Source organism: Rutilus rutilus, assembly GCF_951802725.1.
Source record: "Rutilus rutilus genome assembly, chromosome: 23".
NCBI classification, from domain to species: domain Eukaryota; kingdom Metazoa; phylum Chordata; class Actinopteri; order Cypriniformes; family Leuciscidae; genus Rutilus; species Rutilus rutilus.
In genome coordinates this window covers 24168819-24183069 of record NC_140233.1, presented here as the reverse complement: position 1 = coordinate 24183069, position 14251 = coordinate 24168819, and the positions used below count along the sequence as shown (strand labels likewise).

General features: G+C 40.8%; 1 protein-coding gene across 9 annotated transcripts in view; it reads right to left on the bottom strand.

Moving 5' to 3' along the window:
* The window catches only part of ano3 (anoctamin 3), a 123379-nt gene that overhangs the window by 3388 nt on the left and 105740 nt on the right, over positions 1–14251 (bottom strand). For all 9 annotated transcript variants that reach the window (XM_084397046.1, XM_084397048.1, XM_084397052.1 and 6 more), the window contains 5 exons: positions 9312–9457; positions 8672–8824; positions 8235–8382; positions 814–900; positions 613–718 (listed from right to left, as the gene is read on the bottom strand). In XM_084397046.1, coding sequence (XP_084253172.1) covers positions 613–718; positions 814–900; positions 8235–8382; positions 8672–8824; positions 9312–9457 — 640 coding nt within the window. The remainder of the gene's footprint in view (positions 1–612; positions 719–813; positions 901–8234; positions 8383–8671; positions 8825–9311; positions 9458–14251) is intronic.

The window sequence follows — 14251 nt, the reverse complement described above, 5'->3', positions numbered from 1 at the left end:
GCATTTGACTATTTTTTTTTCCAACATGAAAACATTTTGAAAACAGTCAAAAGTCTGGCTCTGTGAGATTAGATACTTTTTTAACTAGTTCCTCTTGGCCTACTCTGAGCAGGGCTTAAATTGCGGTGTGTTAACAAGTTTGCTAATGACCACAACGTGAGGTTTATATGCACAGCTATCATGTACCGGTTGGCCTACATTTAAACTGACCATCCTAAACCTTAATCCCACCCGGGTCACGGCACCACTTTAACTTGTTCCTTGCAGGGCACTCCAAGAACCAGTGATAGTCGGCATGAGAGTTGGGCATGTTAACAAGAATGCTAAACACCACAGCCTCTAGTGTTAGTCACCTCCTGAGTCCAGGGTGAGTGAGGTTTACCTGCATAGCTCTCTTGTACCAGATGGCTTCCATTACACTAGTCACTAATGACTAGTGCCTTGAATCGTATTGTAACTTTATCAAAGGGCAGCTTTAACTTTAACTTAACTACTTAAAAATATATTGTAGATTTGCTAGCTAAAGTTTCAAAGTAGCTTCCCCAAAACTACATTGCAAATGCTATAAAACATTACTCAAATAAGATGACAAAAACGTGAAGTAGCACTGACCTCAAAGACGATGATGAAGGCTAGTCTGGCAGCCAAAACATGCCAGAACTGCAAGGTGAAATCGTAGGGTTCAGGACTCCACGGAGGTGCTCTGTAATCCCGATATCTGTAGAGGGGAATAACAGAACTTGATCTCCATGATAAAAAAAAAAAAAAAAAAAAACATTTAACAACGTAAAACTAGCATGAATGTTGCCGTACCTGCAGTACTGATTTTGGAAACTTCCGTTTTTAAATTCACCCATGTCAAAAACAGACAAGCTGTTGTTCAAGTATCCTCTTAGACATCTAAAGACAGGGAAAACACAAATATATAGCATTAGCAATACAAAGCTTCATATTTTGAATGCAACCTCTTATCTTTAGTAATTAAGTTAAATTAAATATATATATATATATACAGTGCCCTCCACAATTAATGGCACCCCTGGTAAATATGATCAAAACTGGCTGTAAAAAATAAATCTGCATTGTTTATCCTTTTGATCTTTCATTCAAAAAATTTGCAAAATTCTAACCTTTCATTGAAGTAAAAGAATTGAATGTGGGGGGAAATCACATTATGAAATAAATGTTTTTTTCTCCAAAACACGCTGGCCACAATTATTGGCACCCTTTTATGAAATACTTTTTGCAATCTCCTTTTGACAAGATACCAGCTCTGAGTCTTCTTCTATAATGCCTGATGAGTTTGGAGAACACCTGACAAGAGATCAGAGACCATTCCTCCATACAGAATCTCTCCAGATCCTTCAGATTCCCAGATCCATGTTGGTGCTTCTTCTCTTCAGTTCAGCCCACTCATCAGGTCAGGGAACTGGGACGCTCATGGCAGAAGCTTCATTTTGTGCTCCGCAACAAATTTTTGTGTTGATTTTGATGTTTGTTTTGGATCGTTGTCCTGATGGAAGATCCAACCACGGCCCATTATAAGATTTCTAGCAGAAGGCGTCAGGTTTTGATTTTTTATCTGTTGATATTTGATAGAATCCACAATGCCATGTATCTGAACAAGAAGTCCAGGACCTCCAGCAGAAAAATATGCCCACAACATTAAAGATCCAACACTATATTAAATTGTACACATGGGGTACTTTTTATCCTTGTGTTCACCAAACCCATCTAGTGTGTTTGCTGCCAAAAAGCTATTTTTTTAGTCTCATCTGACCACAGAACCCTGTGCCGTTTGAAGTTCCAGTCATGTCTGACAATTAAATTTGCTGGAGTTTGTTTCTGGAGGAGCGAGGAGGATTTTTCTTGAAACCCTCCCAAACAACATGTGGGGATGTAGGGTTTTTTTTTTTTTTTTTTTTTGGGGGGGGTTTCTGACCCCAAGACTCAACTAATCTCTGCAATTCTCCATCTGTGATCCTTGAAGAGTCTTTGGCCACTCAAACTTTCATCCTCGCCGTGCATTAAGACAGTATAGACACACGTCCTCTTCCTGGCAGATTCGTAACATCTTTAGTTGATTTGAACTTCTTAATTATTGCCCTGATGGTCAAAATGGGGATTTTCAATTCTTTAGCTATTGTCTTACAGCCACTTTTTTTATTTTGTGAAGTTCAACAATCTTTTGCTACGCATCAGAACTATATTCTGTGGTTTTACTCATTGTGATGGATGATTAAGGGAATTTGGCCTTTGTGTTTCCTCATATTTAAACTCCTGTGAAACACGAAGTCATAGCTGGACAGTTTCATGTTCCTAGTCACCCTGGTGTACTAAAAAAGGTAAAGATTAATGGGAATATACTTCAGAGATATTTTACTCGTAAAAAATTCTAGGGGTGCCAATAATTGTGGCCAACGTGTTTTGGAGATAAACATTTATTTCATAATGTGATTTCCCCCCACTTTCAATTCTTTTACTTCAATGAAAGGTTAGAATTTTGCACATTTTTTTGAATGAAAGATCAAAAGGATAAACTATGCAGATTTATTTTTTACAGCCAGTTTTGATCATATTTACCAGGGGTGCCATTAATTGTGGAGGGCACTGTATATATATAGACTTTTGGTTTGCTCACTTTCAGTTTCCTGTTTCATTTGTCTTAGTTCCCTTTCAAAAGCTATACTCAATGCTGCGCTTGATTTTTTAAGTGCTTAGGCAACGCTATTGTGTGTGACCAGCTGTGAATATATGTGTGCAACACGTCAATGGAATTGACTTTGAACTTAGACTCGGACAGTGCACGTCATTGGAATGCGCGCGTATCAGAGGCTATAATTAGATGTGCCACAGGTGTATCGACAGGTCTTCTGTCATCAGACCATACTGTGATGTGTGTGTGCATCTCAAGCTCTCAAAAACTCTGATAGGAGTTAGTTTTTGCTAGGCAGTGCACAGAAAAATCTTTCTGTTTTTCTTCTAAACTCTGCCTGACAAGTGAATGAAAAAGAAACATGCAGTGGCCAGATTTCACTAGTCACAGAAAAAAGAGACCCGTAAAACACTTAAAGTTAGCCTCCTTGACGAGTTGACTTAAATATAGAAATATATATATACATTGCATGTCTTTGTGCCCTCGACATCGACCCATTCGACTATCGCGGGTGCGAAGGCACGCTGTTAAACGATGCTACCTCAGATCGGAGAGACGCTCACGGGCTATCTCTCCTCTGGGAGCGCATCATCAGAGGCATTTTCAACAGGTCAGGCATATCAGGCTGATCTTATTAAAGATTTAAACAGCCTTTCATCCAAACCGTGTTGGCTTGTCTGATTGATATTAGGGTGTATTTATTGCTGAGGAATTGAACGATAATCATGACTCATCTAATTTGAGAAGTTAGATGCTTACATTAATATATTGTCTGGCTGTTCTTTGGCTACATTTAATTGTGAGGAATTAAACAGTGAAATAGCCATCAAAAAAAAAAAAAGATGGACTTTGAGTTACTCGAGGTGGTGACTCATACCAGGCTGACCTGCTAAAAGAAAGGCTCAAAAGCAGAGTTTGGAGAGTTGTGCTCTCCCTCGTAAAGACTGGGGACCGGCTTGTTGCGCTCAGCAGCCTCATAATAGACATGAGACAAAAGTCCTGAGGGTTTTTTGTTCCCAGGTCTGTGGGGTGTGCCCCTTCGGGATCGGGCATGTAAAACACATCAATCAGCTCCTACCCGACACCCTCACGAAACCACTGTAACATCCCTGCCACGTCTGGTGATAAGGGGGGCAGCAGTTACCAGCCAAATGTTGGATGTCCTGTTGTTTCCTGTAATCACCCAGGACACAGAACATTTAACATCCCCCCAAAAGGAAGTATTAAAATTGGTACCCCTTTAAAGAGACTTTGTCAGCGTGAAAGCTACAGCCAGCTATCTCTCTTTGGGTCCTAAAGACAGAAAAAAGGAATACACTGCCCTCCTCGTTTTAATGGCGTGGTTCCCACTACCGCTTTCTGAAGCGTTTTCGAGGCTTTCATCAAATTGTGGCAAAAAATGGTTCATTACTAGGGGTGGCACGGTACATGAAAAAACATCTGAACCGTTCGGTTCGCTTGTCTCGGTTCGGTGCGTGTGTGCGCGTCGCACGGTTCGACTTCGACGCATGCGCAATGTAGCCTCGTGCCCGTGCTAATACAATGCTAAATCATAAATCAGATGTATGTAGAATAACATTATGATGTCCAGCAATCGATTTAAATAGTACACTGGGTTTACTTAGACATTTAAGATCTACTCCACTAAGTTGTTTTTTCACGTGAATAAATACATAGGTCGACTGTTTCACAAATGTAGCCTACTTTAATGGTCCAGTGGCAGAACTCTTGCCAAGCGTGTCATAGGTTCATCAAAACCGATTATGTTTATCAGTGGTTGTATATCAAGCAGGGACAGAATTGTGTGAATTTTGCTTTGTGATTTCACCGGAACGAATAAAGAGTCTCCTCAACGGATTGAAGCGCGTGAAGACTGCGGCGTGTGTGCGAGCCACAAGAGAACACTGTATATCAGCGCCACTGATCGCAGCGGCAACGAGCACTTTGATCACTTGATTAAAAAAACTAATTTCAGCGCTAGATTGCTTCTTATTTAACAAGCGAACGAAACGAATAATTTGCTAGTTAACTGGAGATGTTTTATTTATTTGTATTGGTACATCCGTGTTGCGAGATGTTTCAAAGGTGGTGGGGACAATATCGACCCTGGGGTACATGTCCCACCCGCAAATTATGCCTATGATGACGAGACACGAGGAGAAATTGACAAAGAACTGTCCGACACAGCCCACGTAGCTCTCCAGATGGATGGACCTCCAGGGCCACTGAAAGTTTCCTCACGGTGACCGCTCACTCACTATATTACTTCGAAATGGGAAATGAGAAGCTGCGTTTTGCAAACACGCCCCATTTATGAAATAAATAAATAAATAATTAGAAAATTAAGCTATATATCATATGCTGAAGTAAATTTTTGGAGTGTTAAAGATTAAAAGAAAAGAATAACAACAAGAACCGTACAGAACCGAAAACCGTGACCCTAAAACCGTGATCCGAACCGTGGGTTTTGTGAACCGTGCCACCCCTATTCATTACTCTAAGATTTTAAAACAATGCGCATTAGCGACATCTGGTGGTCAGAGTTGTTTTCTCCACCATATCTAACAAATCATCGCGGAGCAGAGTATATACTGTTTGAAAAAGCAAATGACCAAGCAAAGCTTCTGAAGTCCGTGACGTACAGGAGTGGAATCAATCTGGGACGTTTGACGTGCATTCAGTTTCTGTTTGGTATTGAGGTTACAGTTGACTCAGAACTAGTGGTCGACCGATATATCGGCCGATATTTGTCATTTTTGAAATATCGGCATCGGCCGATAGGTTTTTCTGATTGGCCGATGTGTTGGAAGTGGGACTTTTATTTTGACGGCGCTACGGACTTTTATTTTGACGGGCGGCGCTGAGAACACCAGCGCCAGAAGAGAACGGCAACGGCAGCTCCTCAGATCACACAACACTCACTCACATTCTCCGTCTTCATTAATTTACGATCTCTGTCAGTCATATATCTAATACTTTGTAAGACAGAACTGGTAAACAGAGAAAGTAAATGGTATGCGAAGTAAGTAAAGTAAAGCGTTTGCTTTTATATTGTTTGTAACAGAAAAGGCAAACAATCAGGCTAAAATACTTTCTCATTTGCCGTCAACATTCAGCAAATGCGCATCTACGCATCTAAATCTCTGAATATCTAATAAACATTTAATTTCACAAACCTTGCAGATTTAATCGAATCCAGCTGTGATATCTTGTGAAGTGTGCATTACTGTCTGCAAGTGACGGTCGGTCCATGCGAAGTGAGTGAATGCGAACAGAAGATCAGCTTCACAGGAGATGCGATCGAAAAACTTTAAGTTAAATCCTTCATTTTAAAATATGCTGATATATAACCAGTTGCCAACTGTGTCATATTCATATCTGTGATATATCCAGTTGCCAGCTGTGTCATATTCATATCGTTTTCGCTGTGCTGTATGTAAAATTAGCGTTACCTTGTCTTTATTTGAAAAAATATGATTACCAGCACGAAATTACCAGATTACCGAGTGCCCTAGCTGTTACAGTGTTTACCTTCTTTTTATTCACATATTCATATATTTCTAAACAATTACTTTGTGAAAAATACTGTAATAGGATTGCAGATTCAAGAAGTTGCCATCTAAAGTATAAAAGCATGTTTATTTTAAAGATTTATTTTCTAATTTATTTCTAATTTATTTAAAATTGATTAAAATAAATAAATAAATATATATATATATATATATATATATATATATATATATATATACACACACACATATATATCGGCTTTATATCGGCCACTCTGCTCTCTAAGATATCGGCATCGGCATCGGCCATCAAAAAAACAATATCGGTCGACCACTACTCAGAACTATTCTACTGAATCCCAAATAAGTGTACACACACACACACACACACACACACACACACACACACACACACACACACACTCGTTTGCATATCTGACATCCCTCGAAAAGACGGGATAATCATTTCCCTTTTATGCATCGGGGGGGAATTTTTTCAAACCAGCTGACCCGCCTTCCGATACTGCATTTAAAGCTACGTTTGAAGCTTCAAACATCATCAATCACATGGTATTGTCATTTCGATACAAGCATCGGTACAGTGTCAGTGTGGGATACAATAGTGCTTTGAAAACTGAATCAGAGCCCCAGTATCAACCGTCCCATCACTACCCTTCATCATCATCTGGACCTTAACGTTACATAATACCAGACCTAAAAGTAAGAAAATGGAATTTGCTGCAGCTTTTACTGCCCTAGCCAGGGAAGGACTTTCGTTTTTGGATTATTCCATCCATTTTTACTGACTTGCGCAATGATCGGCCTTTGATGATGGTACCCTGAAATCGTTATTTTGGAAATCGTCATCTAGCCCAGAGCTCATACTTTCATCACCCTGCAACACGGAAACCACGCCAGAGCCCCCCCGCAGACGGAGCGCTTCCGCCCACCACAACAAAGGAGCCTGTGAGGAGTACAGCGCCAACGATCACCCCAGAGTGGAAGCCCAATCCCCTGGCTCTGCCACCGGCCGCTGACCCCTTCTCTCCACCTGGACCTGTCGACCTGCAGTCTCCACCTTGGCTCCTCCCACCCTCGGCTCCACCAGAGACCCTCTGCCTTGTGGCACCACTGGGTTCCCCTTGACCCTCCGGCTCCACCATGGTCAGTTTTCACTGTCTGTGCCACAGACTTGCGAGCCTTCCGCTGCGCTCCATCTCTCCACTCCTACGACTTCAGCAGGCTCCTTCTTCCCCCCGGCTCCGCCTTGGTTCTCCAGTGCTCTGGTTCCTCCACGGACGTTTGTTGCAGCGGCTCCGCCTTGGTCTTCAGTGACAGTGGTGTCATTTGGTCCTATCGGCTCTCCCTCTGCGCCTTAGGCTCCCCTAACTATGGCTCCCTCTCCGTCGGTCATCACCCGGATGTCGTCAGCTACCTCTACATCATGGCTCCTCGCGTCGTCAACTCCACCGTGGGCTAACATCCTGGCTGCTTGGTTTAATACTACCTGGCCACTTTTCCCATCATCTCCACCATGGTGCTACCTCCATCTACTCCTCCCTGGTCTCTGCTGCCTGCCCGTCTACCTTCTCCCAGGCCTTCGCCACAAGGCCACCACAAGGGTTAATGTTAGCTGAATTAATGAATTTCTATAAAAAATAATCTTATTTCTGTTTAAATAAAATAAATTCTAAATTAAGTTTGAAACAAGCCAAATTATCTGCCACTGAGATTAATTCAAACAGAAATAAGATTATTTTTCTTACCCCATTAGCAGATGCTTTACCTTGTTTTAAGCAAAAAAACAGTTTTTCGGAAAACAAATCTTATGCCATTTTACTTGTAGTATTTACATCTAGTAAATTAATCTTGATCCAAGAATTTTTAGAAATTTGGACTGGAAATGAGACAAAAAATACTAAAAAAGAAAAGCCTTTTTTGCAGTGGTGCATCTCCACCAGAGTGGCTAACAAAATAAATCTGCTCAGCTTTACAATACACATGCCACTGTTTGTTTGTTTTTTTTAGCCCTGTAATTGCTGCTTGCAGCTATTTGGAAATTTTCGTACTTCTCGTGCCGGTAACCCTTGTCCACACAGGGCCCATATTTGAATGCATAGACGAAGCGAGGGATGTAATCTGAAGTGATGGCAATGACGAAGGCGTTTGTTATGACAGCCACAACTCCAATTCCCTCCAGGATTCCATGCCAGATACCTAATTAAACAAAAAAAATAAACAAACAAACAAACAAAATCACCAATCTTTCAAAACATATGTATTGAAATATACCAGAACAGATAATACATATATATATGTGTAAAATTATCTGCTTTATTAATGTATCAGCTATTAAGCATTAATTTATTCTGTATAATGTAAATACTGGTGCTAACAATCAAAATTGACAACATACTAAATGTAATTATAACAAATGACTCTTGGGTTTCTTGTTTTTAGGTTGGAATAAACAGACATCAGGCTAATTGAGGTGAAAAGGACTGACCGATGTCAGTAGCGCGGGCGGGCATCGGTCTCCTCCACTGCGTGACAAACTTGTAGGCGTCTAATCGGATCTCAATGATGTTGTTGAGCAGAGCCAGCAGAGGAGCCAGAGGAAACGCCGCCACAAAGATTGTAGTGAAACCAAACTGCAGAACTGTACAGAAAACAGATGAAATAAACATCCCATCTACGCAACAAGCAAATGATTTGCCGAATTAGAACACTCATTATAATCAAGCATTTACCCTTTTGTGGTTAAGCCAGTCTAAAAATGGCTTCCTTAGGGTAGAAATATACTTTATGAAAATGTGTAAAAACTGACACAATTGCTTGGCAAATGCATTGCAGGAATGTGGTCCTGTTGAAAATACTTGGCATTCTAGGTTCTAGTGTGTCCTGTAATCGTAACAAACCTCAGTCCTCAAATGGACAATAGAGTCAACCACCTGTGCCATTGAACCAAATTATTCATTTTCACTAACTTCTTTGGTGTGGCAAGCAGGACGTGGCCGAGAGCCGTGAGCTTCGTTCCCACAGCTCTCGGCCTTGTCCTGCTTGACAAACTTGGCAAGATTCTATTTTGCCATTTGAAAATGACACGCGTTATATCTCACTATAGGTGTTCGTCGAGCAGAACTCACCCATTTCCAGGTACTCGTCCACCAGGCCGTGTGCGTTCATTGGCTGCAAGTTCCAGTCTCTATCCCATTGCGGAAGCCCTTCTTTACTATTATTCTGCTCACCTGCTCGTTTCATCTTACGCCGAGACCACCAGTTCTGCAACAGTCTGGTGGATGAAAAAAAAAAAAATATATAATATATATATATATATATATATATATATATATATATATATATACGAAGAATATGAAAAGTGATGAGTAGTTAGGGCCATAGCTAATGGGATTGCAGTAGAAGACAGTGTAATTCACTGTATTTTACATCATAAAAACAATGAATCTACCAATCAATGCGAGTAGAATAAAGCTGAAATGTATTGACAATTTTTTTATGTGTATTGAATATATTGAAATTATCCTGTGTTACACAAAAAAGACAATATGGGTTTAGAATGAAATAATGAGAATAAATGAGTGAAAAATAACAGTTGTGTTTTTTCTGTGAACAGTATTGGTAATCTAAACTAATGTCCCCTCATCATGTTTTCCTGATAGTCTGTTAAGTTCACTCTGTTGCCATAGCTCTTTCTGATGAAGCATACATTTTCTCTGTACTGCAGGGTTGGCAAAATCAATCAGCCGTGAACACAGTGGACTTCAACTAAGGACAAACTGTCCAGTGAAGCAAACATTTCCTATTTGGGATAATAACTGAGTAACACAGACCTGTGTTCGTACATTCAATAACAATGCCAGATCTTATGAAATAATGTATGTGTAATGTAAAGAATGATAAATAAAAGCATGAAAACTTATTATGAAGGAACCTATACTACTGTTTTAGGTTTAGGGGATTAGGGGTTAGAAAAGAATCAATAAAATTAAACTAAATGTCATCTATGCTCCATCAAAGAGGAAAAGGGGTTCATCAAGAATTTATTTGCCAAGTAAGACTCCAATTGTAAGCAATTTGACATAAGTACCTTCCAACATCTAGGTGAAATATGTAATCTGTGATCTACACAATATACGATACTGTCTGATTTATTATGTGATAGGTGAGATGCCGGATAGCATTCCGTTGGTTAAATCGACAATACAACATTTAGGTTGTTAGCAAAGTCTTTCATAGTCCCGAGTTGCATCCCAAATGATGCCCTATACACTACGCACCTACAGTATACTTACAATATACTTATGCACAACGTACTTATCCGAGTAGTGTGTGAATTTCATAAGATTATTTTGTCATTCAGCATTGGAGTCTGATTGGGACCAACCTTCAGCCTCCAACGGACTGGCCACAGACCAAGACATTTCAATTGGCTGGCATCTATGTAATTTGTGGAAGCACACATGATATTATAGTACATGATGTACCAGTGGCAATTTTTTGGCGAGCATGACCTGACCTATATTTTTCTTGTTTGCTTATTTTTTATATTAGATCTCAGGATAGTTGCTAGTAAAAGGCTTGGGACTTTTTCAAGCAATCAGCGTTGTAAAAATGTAATTTTCCTGCAATTCCAGATTGATCAGAGACTCAAACTCAGTGTCCCATTTTTGGAAACTACGATTGCAGCAAGGTGCCAGAGCACTAATCACATCCATGTACATATCAAATAAACTATTACATCCATAAAATCAAACATTATAAACAATAAATTGCTTCAAAACACATCAAAATACCAGACTCTATTCTGGCCACAGTCACAAATTAATCTCTAGTTCTTTTTGTCCTGCTTGCAGGCACTCTAAAATGACGTCATGATGGCAACGCCTGAAACTCAGTTCGTAGTGGATGGTCAAAAGTACAAAAAATAATGACTTGGTTACTTACGTAACCTCGGTTCCGTGAGATAACGGGAATGAGTATTGCATCGCTACACGCTTATGGGGAATTCTAAAACGCAGTGCCACTGCACAGCCATAATAGAGCGGCGATCTGATCACGCTCATTGGCTGCTCAATGGGAACTGCATGAACCTATGGTGAAGCAGCGTGTCTGCACGAGCCAATTGCTGCGCTTCCCGCTGGGTGAGCGTTGAGCCCGCTGAAAGGGGCAGGGCGTCTGACTATAAAAGCAGCTCATTTCGCCATAGGAATCAGGTTTAATTCGACTGAAGCGACGACGCCAGTCGTCCAGCAATATTCGTCTACGCAATATTCGTTTCCGTTATCTCAGGGAACTAAGGTTACATAAGTAACCAAGTCGTTCCCTTTCGAAACGTTTACTCGTATTGCGTCGCTAGACCCTTATCAGCCGTGAACAATCTAACCATGCTGTGCTTTGTGAGCATACCAATCTAACCATGCTGTGCTTTGTGAGCAGAACGACATGTTCTGTGGCCCTAGCCTGGAATGCTCAGGTGAGGGTTACTGTACGGTAGGACTAAGGAAGATTGTAAAACCTAGCAAAGGTGGATGGCGAGGGCCAGCCGGCTGCCGCAAAGATGTCACCAATAGACGTACCACTGGACCATGCCCAGGAAGAGGCCACGCCTCTAGTGGAGTTAGATCTGACGCCGATCGGACATTGAAGGCCCAACAAAGTATAAGCCAACGTGATAGCATCTACTATCCAACGGGATAGTCTCTGCTTCGTGACCGGAAGCCCTTTAGTCCAGCCACCAAAGCATAAAAAGAGCTCATCTGACTGTCTCAGTCGGCAGAGCACTGCATGCATACCCTTAAGGCACGAACAGGGCATAGTAAGTGGAGTTGACGCTCGTCTTCTGAATCGAGAAGAGCAGACAGCGTAATCACCTGTGCTCTGAATGGAGTAGAGAGCACTTTGGGCACGTAGCCATGCCTCGGTTTGAGTACGACTTTGGAGTCATTAGGCCCAAACTCAAGGCAGGAAGCGCTGACAGAGAGCACTTGCAGGTCACCCACTCGCTTGACCGATACTAATGCTAGCAGTAATGCGGTCTTAATCGAAAGTTGTCAGAGTTTGGACGACTGCAGCGGTTGTGCAGCCAGTCCGCTGATCGCTGTTCAGCTTGAATGCAGGAAGGCACTCGTTCTGCTGCTTGGCTTGTTTGACGGCAAAAAGGCTTCTTCCAGAGATCAACAAAGTGTGTTCATGGATGAAGGAGAATAAATCTGATTCCTATGGTGAAATGAGCTGCTTTTATAGGCAATATTTTAATTTCCTCAGAAAGTACAACCTTTGTTAAAACCTTTTACAAATTATGTTTTATTAACAAAGTTCGGGAGGAGCACGTTCAGGTTATTAAACCTAATTAAAACACCTGTGGAGCGCATTCAGTTAATCAACCCAATCAACGATTGTATATATACAGCAGACTTACCTCCGTTCGTCAACAGTTTAACAGCATCCCTCCACCACCCCATCTCCTCACTTCTAGTCCTATCTACTCTTACAACAACCGGGGGGAGTACTCTGGGTTCGGGCAAAAAATCTGAGCTCGAAGCCCTCCCCCCCGGACAGCATGCCAAATACGCATAATCTTTACTCTGTTTAATTTGATGTAAGTGTAAACTCTTGAAACAGCAAAAACATTGGGTTGGAAGCTCAACCTATTGTCAATAACCACCCCCAAGTATTTGTGTCAACAATTTCAATGTCCAAACATTTGAATGTTGTCATCAGAGGACTTCCTTTAAATCAATCACCATGTCCTTTTTTTTTATTAACACTGAGCTGAAGAGAAAATCGATCACACCATGACACAAAGTCCTCCACGACAGGACCATGCCTCAGATCCTGTTTGTGGAGAAGAGTAATTTGCATACTTTATAATATAACTGTTCTCATACCTACCCCGACAATCATTCGTGTACATGATAAACAAAAGAGGTGAAAGACAACAGCCTTGAGATGAAGCAGTGGAACACTGAAAGTCAGAATGAACACCATTGACTGTACTAATAGAAAATCCAAAATCCACCCAAAAATATTGAGATCCAAGTTAAAAGGAGAAATAATTTTCTCTACCAACAAATGGGGCCATATTGTATTAAAAGCTGAAGACAAAAAAACAATAAATAGTAGTCTATCATGGGTCTATGGGATTTCCAATGTCTGAACAAACAATTTAACAAAGTACGGTTAGCATCCTTGACATCCCTGCCCTGTCTAAATGCAAACTGCAAAGCATCAGGACAATCTTTGGACTGTTGTAAAATTTCTCCCTTAACTACTTTCTCAAAGCACTTCATAACTATACATGAACTATAATAGATTTTTTTCCCAAATTTAAGGGACTCTTTGTAACTTAAGAAAAAAATTAATATATATGAAGAATATAAAAAAGATATGAAATATCTCACACAACTGTTCAGCACACGTGCATAACACCCTTCTTCCAATATTACCTGGACCGAGAATGTTTATTAGTGTTAACACATTAGAAAAGACCTTTAAAAAATGGCGCTTCTTATGTTGTCATTCCCTTGACTCTGTCAACGTCCTGCAGTGAGTCTAGCTTCACCCTTTAGTACCGTACCACTGTGCTAGGTACCCCAACGGAAGGGTACCGAAAAAGTGATACGGTACGGTTCGGCATTTTGGTACCATTCACAACTTTTGACAGTGGAAACGGAAATAATTGCGTACCGTACCATACTGTACCGTACCGTACCGCTCAGTGGAAACGAGCCATAAGTGGCTGGTGAACTGGGAGAGTAAACTTTAAAGTTACTTAGACAATGTGTACCTGATATGAATAAAACTTGGCTAATTATAATAGAAAGGATTATTATTGCCACTTCCATAGACATCAGTGTGTATTTTACAAACTCTAAATGTATTGTTTTGTTAGTACTTATGTGCATTTATATGTCTGAAACCTAAAATAAACATTATGTGGTTGAAAACACTGAAAAGTTGTGATATATGACAGCGCTGAGCGCGTCCGTCTCTGGCTCAGCGCCAGCCAACGCGTGAAAGCACATTTGAATTTAGCAGTTGAACACGTGATGCACTGACCGTTCTA